The 10,354-nt window shown below is 38.0% G+C and overlaps 1 protein-coding gene and 1 long non-coding RNA gene across 2 annotated transcripts; both read right to left on the reverse strand.

The window, feature by feature from the left end:
* Window positions 1-1,850: 1,850 nt before the first annotated feature.
* On the reverse strand, window positions 1,851-2,271 carry LOC135938512 (uncharacterized). Its single transcript, XR_010574663.1, has 3 exons — window positions 2,185-2,271; window positions 2,052-2,133; window positions 1,851-1,986 (listed from the first exon to the last, which is right to left on the reverse strand). It is a non-coding gene; the product is annotated as an uncharacterized LOC135938512 (long non-coding RNA).
* A 467-nt stretch (window positions 2,272-2,738) lies between these two features.
* On the reverse strand, window positions 2,739-10,216 carry LOC135938333 (uncharacterized). The gene is made up of 26 exons (XM_065481948.1): window positions 10,097-10,216; window positions 9,955-10,033; window positions 9,763-9,904; window positions 9,625-9,708; window positions 9,285-9,556; window positions 8,699-8,781; window positions 8,474-8,644; window positions 7,816-8,417; window positions 7,539-7,661; window positions 7,280-7,373; window positions 7,104-7,229; window positions 6,935-7,042; window positions 6,715-6,881; window positions 5,825-5,969; window positions 5,688-5,766; window positions 5,498-5,639; window positions 5,362-5,445; window positions 5,030-5,301; window positions 4,552-4,634; window positions 4,297-4,476; window positions 3,641-4,245; window positions 3,467-3,589; window positions 3,317-3,410; window positions 3,132-3,257; window positions 2,978-3,085; window positions 2,739-2,922 (listed from the first exon to the last, which is right to left on the reverse strand). The coding sequence occupies exons 1-26, from the start codon at window positions 10,130-10,132 to the stop codon at window positions 2,764-2,766; spliced, it is 4,287 nt and encodes a 1,428-aa protein (XP_065338020.1). The 5' UTR covers window positions 10,133-10,216; the 3' UTR covers window positions 2,739-2,763.
* Window positions 10,217-10,354: the final 138 nt, after the last annotated feature.

Here is a 10,354-nt window from a genome sequence, read left to right on the forward strand (position 1 = left end):
GATTTCTTGAGAGTCAAATTAGATTAGACCGCCCAATCACTCGATCAATTTGACACAACGTGCCGAAAAACGGCGAAACTAAAAAAAATTACTTTTTGGTTTCGCCAAGGTGCCAGGTCGAGACGGTATAGCGACACAGCTATTGATGCCTCCTGTCTCGATATTCTCTCCATGATTAATCGTCGACGATCTTGTTACACTATTTGCAAGGTGCAGACAAAAGCCTTATAAGGTATTGGTTTTTACGTTTTTAGTGTTTCTGAAGATTTTCAGCGCGCCATGTCAAATTTTCGACCGAGACTAACTATTTTGACCTTCGGGCATCGATTGGCATTCAAAATGAAATTCCAGAGCTTCTTATTTGAAAATTCACCTGCTCCTCAGAAATTTTAATGTTAAATTCACTTCCTCTCAGTCCTTCTGCGCATTGCTCGCCAGGTCTAACTTTCAAATTGACAGTCTTGAAATTTTTAACTGGTAGATGCAAATTCTGCCAGGCGAGGTAAGGGTCAATATCGATTTCTCCTGTTAGGATATTCGACGTCAGATTGGAAGAAACCGAAATGGGACAGTCCAGCGCGTTGAACAGCCGGAGCTGAGCCTCTCTCCTGTAAGGAATGATTGGATCCGTCGGATTGATGGCCAACTCGACGCCCGCCGAAACAAGGAACGCCACGCCGGCCAGAGTTCCACCTAAGACCATTTTCTTCAGCGGTGTCTGCAAAATATCCAGCTTTTTGAACAGGGGAAAGAGAAGCAGTTCGAAAACTGGAATCATCGTAATCAAGAGCAGGGGGCTCAGCAGCTGGATTTGGTCGGGAAAGACTTTCCGTCCGTCAAAATCGCAGTCCATTCTGGAAGCTTGGAACGTCCATCGAGAACCCTTTTTTAAGGAACATATAATTAACAGACAAAGAGGGAATTTTAAAATTAACCTTTTGATCGTAAAGGGCCCAGAAAAAGGGAACAGTCAGAAACATTTTCCACACTGCAAATCCAAGTTTTATATCAGAAATGAATTTCCCGTCAAACTTTTTCCGTGCAAAGTCAAGCCAGTGCTGTTTCTTTGCCATATTCTTTCTGTTTTTAATTTTTTTCCTGATGGCATACTAACAGAAATAAACTATAATTAATTCCGTATGCCAATAATTTTTACACGCAGAATTCTTACCACGACGCACTTGGTAACCTGCACAAGGACATTACCCTCCGGGCCTTTAATGATGTAAAATGACTTTCCAGCGACGAAAATTCCTATGGGATAACAAATTAATTGTAATTTACAAATTATTATAATGATGAAAATCATAACATTGAAATTTTATCTGTATTTTTCAGTATTAATTCAAATTTAATTAAATGCAGTCATTCCTCGCAGATACAAACCTATTGCAAGCATGATGAAAATAGTGGAAATGCCGAAAGAGAGCGGGTAGCAAGTGTCCATGCCGAGACAGTCTCTCGCTCTTAATATCGGCGAGAAAAATGACGCAATCGCACTGGCCAGACTCATCAAGACGTAATAGACGGGGAAAAACTTTTGCTGGCGATCTCTGCGATCAGGGCAATCGAACTGATCTCCACCGAACACAGCCACGCACGGCGCCAATACGCCATTGCCACAGCCAGCCAAGAGGAGGCCGATAAACGTCAAAACCCTGTAAATAAAATGTCTCCTTCACCCGAAATTTTGAGGGCTAATTAATTACGCGGGACCAAGGATATCGGGGATGGAGCTGATAAACATCATTACTATTCCCATTCCGTAAACTAGCGACCCAACCAATAAAGTTCTGAAATATGGTTTGGATTATTAGCGAACGATGAATCTAATTTATGCTAACTTGAATCTGCCAAGCCAGTTATCGGCAATAATTCCACCGAAAATGGGAGTGGCGAAGAGAATGACGTTGAACGAGTGGTAAATCAAGGTGGAAAAATCCTCAGGAAAGCCAAGCTGCTGCACTAGGTAGAGAAGTAAAATTGCTGAAATTTTTGAATAGGTTATAATATATCTTAGCTTTTTCCCCCCTGTTATTTCCATGTCTTACTCCGCATCCAAAACAGACACAGTCGCTGAAGCAACTCAAATCCAGCGATGAAAAATATCGCGAATGGATATTTGGATTTTTTCTGAAAAATAAAATGTAAAAAACTCATATGGAGGATATTATTGATGCTTACAGGTTTTGCATCAGTTGACTCCTCCATCTTTCTACGATCAATGAGGGGCACTGGCGATGCATTAAGTTTATTCTTTCTTTCCAGCAGTCTGTCGAGATAAAGTATTTGTTCAAATAAGAAGCGACGCACACACAGAGATCACAGAGATCAATAGTTGAGCTCTTTCCTTGTCGGTATAGTAACCACCTGTCCATTTATCAATATTGCACCATCGCCCTGAAGATAAAAGGTCTTAAAATCCAGATGCGCTCCCCGTGTCAATAATATGAAGTTGACTGCAAAAAACGTGTGTATGCCACCCGCACTGAAAAGCTGCGTTGCGGCACAGTTTCCATCTAAGCGCAAGGCGCACTGACGTTGATTTTTTGCTATACGAGACTAGAATTTTAATTTTCATTGCAATTATTTTTCTAAGAGATAAATAAGTTGATCCCGCGGCAACTAAATTTTATAAAAATAAAATTTCAGCATGTTTTCATGTGAAACATTATTTGTATTTTTTTGCTTTTTTTACAAATACATACATATATCTTCTACAAAAAGGCTTTCTGGAACTACACCAAATGCTTTATAGATAGTTTACTTCTTTTTTTCAACAGATTCAGCAGCAGTTTCCTTTTCATTTTTTTCACTTTCCTCATCGTCTTCGATTTCCAAATAAGTATACCTGGCGGCTTGCACGGCGAAGATGGCCATGCTAAAAAACATGAGCCCAGCGAATAGCACGTATTCCCATAGCTAAATCGAATATTATGATTGCTATTTTCTATTAAAATATTCAAATGTTTTTTACCATTTTCCTGAATATTTGAGCGCCGGCAAATCCGATGACAACAATGTTTCCGACCGCCACTGCGATCATCCAGCCAGACATGATCACAGTTTTCATGCTTTTTGGGGCCTAGCAGACAATTAATTTTTCAGTATGAATAATTTATATAATTTACCTGTGAGAATGCAAATCCAAGGCCAGTGATAGAGAACAACATCTCGCCAATCGCCATCATGAAGTATTGAGGAACCTGCCAGAACACGTTCACCGTGTTTTCAGGTGTCATCGTTTGAACAAAGAACTGAATAAAAATAATTCAATCGAAATGGTTGCTTTTAAAATAAATTTCCGTGTGAGAACCTTGCCGACTTCTTGATTTATAACTAGTGTGTAAACGCCACCTCCTCCAAAGAATGTTTGACCGATTTGAACCTGATTTATTTCCACCTGGTACCTGAGGTAATTATTAGCAACAAAATGAAGTTTTAAAGACAGTCATGAATTACACACCCATCAGGATCGATTTCGATAAATTCAGATTCAGCAACGTCACCCAAAAATATGACGCTGTGAACGTGCTTTCCTCTTAAAGTCACGGTGACACTTGAATCCTCATTGGCGTTCATCACGATTCTGGCAAACATTTTAAGATTTATACTTAAATATTAATATATTTTAACTTACCTAACTCTTGATGAGCCAATCCGTGATTTTTCAGAGCTGTCCAAAAACCTGTCAGATAATTTCAGTGCTTTTTTGGGACCGATACCGTCGTGAAAAGCGTAACTTTGGGCCTGCTTCTCAAACAAGGAAATCTCAAAATCGGTTTTGCTCGCTCCAATGCCGCACTCACTCGAAGGCGTTGCATTTAAAGTGAAGGTCCTCTCATTTTGCACCGAGATATACAGATTCTGCCAAGACTGCATGGGAGGAATATCAAAATCTCCGGTAAGATTTGAGGAAATGTTAATATTGCAGTCCAAAGTGCTGAGTAGTCGGAGTTGCGCCTCTCCTGGATTCGGAATTACAGCGTCCGTCGGATAAATCGCAACTTCCACTCCTGCCGACAGTAAAAAAGCTACTCCTGCCAAAATTCCTCCAACAACCATTTTCTTCAGAGGCGTTGGCCGAGCTCCTAATTTTTTCAGAATCGGAAAAATGGCCACTTCGAATAAAGGAGTCATGGTCATAATTAGCAGCGGACTCATAATCTGCATTTGCTCAGGCTGAACTCGCCAGCTACCAAAGTCGCACTGCATTCTCGTCGCTTGAAATGTCCAGCGGGAAAACTGCGAAATATAATATGTTACTTTTTCGAAATATTTAAATGAGAAGTGAACCTTTTGGTCAAACAGGGCCCAGAAAATTGGAACAGTTAGGAACATTTTCAAGACTTTCAAACCGAGTTTCGTGTCGGCGATCAATTTCGGATGAAATTTATCAGCAGCGTGGTCCAGCCAATGTTCCTTCGGTTCCTTCTTCTCTGTGTTTCTGTTCTTGATCCTCATTTTCACTCCATGCTAATTTGTTATTTTAATATAAGTAAAAAATCAGAATAATAAAGGAAAGCTCAGCCCAAAATCGGATTACCTCACCGCAATACATTTCGAAACTTGAACAACGACGTCGCCTTTTGGTGCATCACACTTATAAAACGATTTTCCGCCAATGAAAATCACTGCGGAAAAGTAGAAACAAATTTTGATTATTTTTCTGACAGTCAAATTAGAGTTAGATCATTTATTTGTAGTTATTTTCCTTTTATTAAATCTTAAATATTAAGAAATATTTAATTATTCTCAATGGGCAGCAGATTTACTTAGCAAATTTAATTAGGCAGCCGTAAAAAGAGCCCTCAGAAAAGTACATATGGCATTTCTATTTTACCTTTCGTGATAATAAAAGCGGAATTTCACTCATTTCATTATAAAAAAGTTGAAAGAGGAGGTTTTATTGAAGACATGGCAAAATTATTACTTTGTCAACTTATTCCCTTTGAGTTTAATCCATTTCTTTTAAGAGTACGCCGATTGAAAAATAATTTTTATGAAAAAAATAAACTCTTGGCAGTACCAAACGAGAGCAGTATGAAAATAGAAGAGATGCCGAAGGACAAAGGATAGCAGCTGTCATTGCCCAGACAGTCTGTCGTCCTCAAAATTGGCGAAATGATGATGGCGATGAAGCTGGCCACGTTCACCGCAACGTACATGACGGAGAAAAACTTCTGCGGCTCGTCTCTCTGCTCTGGGAGCACGAATTGATCTCCGCCAAAAACGTTAATGCACGGCGCCACGATTCCCTTGCCCGTGGCGGTCAAGAAGAGGCCGAGAAAGGTCAATATTCTAAAAATTTAATTAAATTTCAACGAGAAAATGCACTTAAAAATTCATATAAATATTTACGATGTGATTATAATGTCCGGAATAGAGCTCACGAGAACGGCACCAATGCCCAAACTGTAGAAGATGGACCCAAATAAAATCGTTCTGAAATTAATTTTAATTTTTAGATCGTCATCTCATGACAATTTTTATGAACTTGTAATTTCCGAGCCAATTGTCAGCAATGATTCCACCTAAAACTGGCGAGATGTATTGAATAACGGTGAATAAGTGGAACACCATGGTGGCGATGTATTCTTCGAGTCCGAGCCAATGCACCAGGTAAATAGAGAGTACAGCTTTTAAAATCAAAATCAATTAGAATATTATAATTATTAAAATTTTACTTCTCATTGTGTAGAAACTGAACCGTTGGGTTAATTCGAAGCCAGCAATGAAAAAAATCGCTCGCGGGTACTTTGTTTTCTGCAAGTGCAAATTAATTTGGTACTTCGACTGAATTTTAAATATAACTTTTCCTCACACGGCTGCTTCTTCCATTTTCCTCGGCAGATCCAGACAATGGGGTTTTTATTGTGAAATGTCCAGCTCGAATTCCATCAATATCGATTTGTGCAACCAGACTAATTATAGCTTGTCTGGTCTTGGGATTATCGAAATCTTTTATGCTGGTTCATTATCAACAGATTTATCAGAAACTTTAAGATAACCAAAGAAGTCAGCTGTGCAGCCTTTGATAAAGGTAGTAAAATGATTATAAAGTTCGAAGAAATTATTGAGAATACAACGGGAAAATTTTCATGTATCCCAAATCTCCACAATGGAAGTGACCTGATTGCTGCTTTCTTAAAATTAATTAACTGTTACATTTAAAGTGTAAATTTGTAAGTTTATAGTTTTTATATAGCCTTTGCGTTTCAAGCTTAATTTCTTGAGTGTAAAAACGATTTTGATGAAATCTTAATGGTGAAATAAAACTTTGGTGGCGAATTTAAAAAGGCATAAAATTTATTGAATGCGTATGAAAAAATACATTATAATCATTATACATCAGTATCAAATGAAATTCTTTTATTTTTCAACATTTAGTAAATTCAACGACATCATGTTTGTGTTTAAATAATTAATTAAATTTAAACACTTTGTCGTTTACCCATACTCTGAAAATACTTCATTTAACAGCAGAGATCCAAACACATTTAAGTTTGAGGGGTGGTAATATCACATGCACCCTGGAGTTGTTGTAAATATCGTAAATATCAATGACGCTCAGCTACAAATTAATTTTTTAATGAACTTCAGTCCTGAATTTTAATTTAAATGGTATAAGTTTCCAGAAACGGTAAAATATTTAGCTTTTCAATTTTTCTTTTTTGATCAAAAATCAAATTTCAAAGTTTGCCTGATCGTGATTAATTCTTTTCTGGTAAAGATTCGGGGGTAACGCTATCTTCTTCGTCCTTCTTTTCGTTTTCTTCATCCTCAGACGGAATTTCAACGTATGTATACCTCACAGCCTGTACAGCGAAGACAACCATGCTCAAAAACATGAGCCCGGCGAAAAGCACGTATTCCCAAAGCTAAAACCAAAAATTAAAATGGTTAATTTTTTATTGAAATACACCAATTTTACCATTTTTCTGAAGATTTGAGCGCCAGCAAATCCAATGACAACAATGTTTCCGACCGCAACCGCAATAAGCCAGCCAGACATGATCAACGTTTTCATACTTTTCGGGGCCTGAAATTTTTTAGCAATATTTCACTTTTTAGAAAGGCCGGTGGCTTGCTAATTGTTTTACCTGCGTGAATGCAAATCCAAGGCCAGTAATGGAGAACAACATTTCACCAATAGCCATCGTGAAGTATTGAGGCACTTGCCAAAACACGTTCACCATATTTGCTGGCGTAATCGTGATCACATTAAACTAAAAAAAAAGAATTAGTAGAGAGAATAAATAAAATTCCAGCTAGCAACCTTGCTAATTTTTCGATTTATTTGCAGAGTGTAAACTCCACCTCCGCCGAAGGAGGCTTTACCGATTGGAATTTGGTCCACTTCAATCTGGTATCTGTGGAAATTTTGATGAGACAAAATTTTTTAGTCTAGTTTTGTCACGTAAGTTGTTATCTTGAACGAGGCTTTTAAACTCTAAATCTTTTTATCTAATCTTTCGAATTGCATAATAATTTCAATTTGAAAATTTTGCTTAAAATATTTGAAAGGGTGCACTTACTCAGCAGAGTCCATTTCGATAAAACCAGAGTCAGATATTTCGCCCACAAATATGATGCTGTGAACTTTTTTCCCTCTTAAAGTCACAGGGACGCCTGTAGTCACGTTGGAATTCAACACGATTCTTGTATTTGCCAAACAAAAGAATACGTTAAAACCGGTTAAAACAAATAAAACAATATGTACACATTCAGGAAAATTCATGGTATTACGAAATGACTATATTAATTTTATGTTTTTACAAGAAAATTTTCTTAATTTAATCATTTTCATATTACCTCACTCTCGATGAGCCAATCCGCGATTTTTCAGTGCTGTCCGAATTTCTATTGGACAATTTAAGTGTTGTAGGAGCGATGCCATCGTGAAAAGTATAGCTTTGGGCCTGCTTCTCAAACAAGGAAATTTCAAATTCAGTTTCGCTCGTTCCAATGCCGCACTCGTTTGCAGCCGTTGCTTTTAAATTGAATCTCCTCTCAGTTTGCACAGGTATATACAAATTTTGCCACGACTGCAGGGGAGGAATTTGGAAATCCCCGGTCACATCAGAGGAAATGCCAATGTTGCAGTCCAGAGAGTTGAGCAGCCGCAGTTGCGCCTCTCCTTTGAACGGAGTCACAGCGTCCGTTGAATCAATGGCTAGTTCTACTCCGGCAGAGAGCAAAAATGCGACGCCGGCCAAAACTCCTCCCAGGACCATTTTCTTCAGCGGCGTTTGCAGGATCTTCAGCTTTTTCAGCACTGGAAAAATGGCCACTTCAAACACGGGGGCCATGATCATGATCAGCAGAGGACTCAAGATCTGCATTTGGTCCGGCTGCACTTTCCAGCTGCCGAAGTCGCAAAGCATTCTCGTCGCTTGGAACGTCCATCGCGAACCCTGAAAGATTTAATGGATTGGATATTTGGTGCATGAATTAATAATATTTGCTGGACCTTTTGATCGTAGAGGGCCCAGAAAAAGGGTACGGTGAGGAACATTTTCAACACTTTCAAACCCAGTTTTGTGTCAGCAATCAATTTCGGATCGAATTTGTCCGCGGCGTGGTCCAGCCAATGCTCCTTCTTCTCACCCTTCCTGTTTTTGACCCTCATTTTAACCCCGTGCTAAAAATCTTTGAATTTGAAATAGCTAAAAAGAATAAATTTGAATTTTCTCACCGCAACACATTTTGAAACCTGGACAAAAATATCTCCATGTGGTGCTTTAATCTTGTAAAACGGTTTTCCAGAGATGAAAATTACTGAAAATAAAAAAAAGAATCAGATAAAACGTTTATTTCAAAGAAATAAATGTTAATTAATTAATGAATAAACAGAGGTGTAAACTCTAGTGCATTCAAACAAAAAGTGAGGCAAATTTTTCTTGCCAAATACTAAACTTACTGACCGATTTTCTTTATTTCCCTCTGTTATAAAAAAAAATGTTTTGTATTTTTATCTGTTGTGTTCTGAATATGGGGAGGTATGGAGCTTAATTGCTCTGCTGATCCGCAATAAAATCACTCTGAATCTAAATCTGTCAATGCCATCTGAATAAATAAAAAAATTCCCGCTCCAAAGAATGTAATAGCAGCTTCAGGAACGATTTAGATTGTTCTTAACGATTTTTTCAGGAGTCAAAGTCTAAAAATTGCGTAACTTCTGATTGTTTGGCGTTCAAAAGAAAATCAGATATGACGTTTAGAAAAAAGCCAACCATTTAAAATTCAAACTCGTCTTTCTTTTAAAATAATCTGTTTTTTACCAAACGAAAGAAGAATGAAAACGGATGAGATGCCGAAAGACAGGGGGTAGCAGCTGTCGCTTCCAAGACATTCTGTCGTCCTCAAAATCGGCGAGATGATGGTAGCGACGAAGCTGGCGACGCACACGGCAACGTAGGTGACGGAGAAGAAGGTCTGCTGCTGATCTTTCTGTTCCGGAAACACGAATTGGTCTCCGCCAAAAACGTTGACGCACGGCGCCACAATGCCGTGGCCCAAGGCGGTCATGAAGAGGCCGAGGTACGTCAAAACCCTACAAAATAATTATTTATATCAATAGTATTCTAAATTAAATAGTACATTATTTATGAAAATTATTACGCTGTGATGATGATATCCGGAATGGAGCTTATAAGAATTGTTATAATTCCCAAACTGTAGAACACTGAGCCGAATATAATTGTTCTGGAATTAAATTTTTTAATCAATCTATTTTTAATAAATTAAAAATTCACACACTTATAATTTCCAAGCCAGTTGTCTGCAATTATTCCGCCTAAAATCGGAGTAATGTACTGCACAACGTTGAACAAGTGGTAGACAACAGTGGCGACGTACTCCTGCAGATCGAGCCAATACACCAGGTAAATAGACAGAACAGCTATTTTGAAAAAAATTAGACGTTGAACTGAAAATTATATAATACATTACTTCTCATCGTGTAGAGACAGAATCGCTGACTCAACTCAAATCCTGCTATGAAAAACACCGCACGTGGGTATTTTGTTTTCTGCAAATTAACATTATATATTAAATAGCTAAAACAAAAGAAAAGTATTAAACATTGTCTTACTTGTTTTTCAGTTTTTTCTTCATTTGGTCCGTCCATATTTTCCTATTAAGTTGTTTGAATGTGCTCAACGCCAATCTTAATGTTGCTGTGAGAAAAATCACGCGCCAGGTGCGTTAATTAAACTAGTAACTTTGCAAACAAGGCCACTAATTTTCCTTTCACGTGGCAAACGCGTGATTTTAATTTTAATAAAAGATCAATGAGTTGGGTTACTTAATTTGTAGTTTTTACCTTCAACCTTTTGAATTTGCGCAATTG

This window comes from Cloeon dipterum, chromosome 3 (assembly GCF_949628265.1).
Source record: "Cloeon dipterum chromosome 3, ieCloDipt1.1, whole genome shotgun sequence".
Taxonomy (NCBI): Eukaryota; Metazoa; Arthropoda; class Insecta; order Ephemeroptera; family Baetidae; genus Cloeon; species Cloeon dipterum.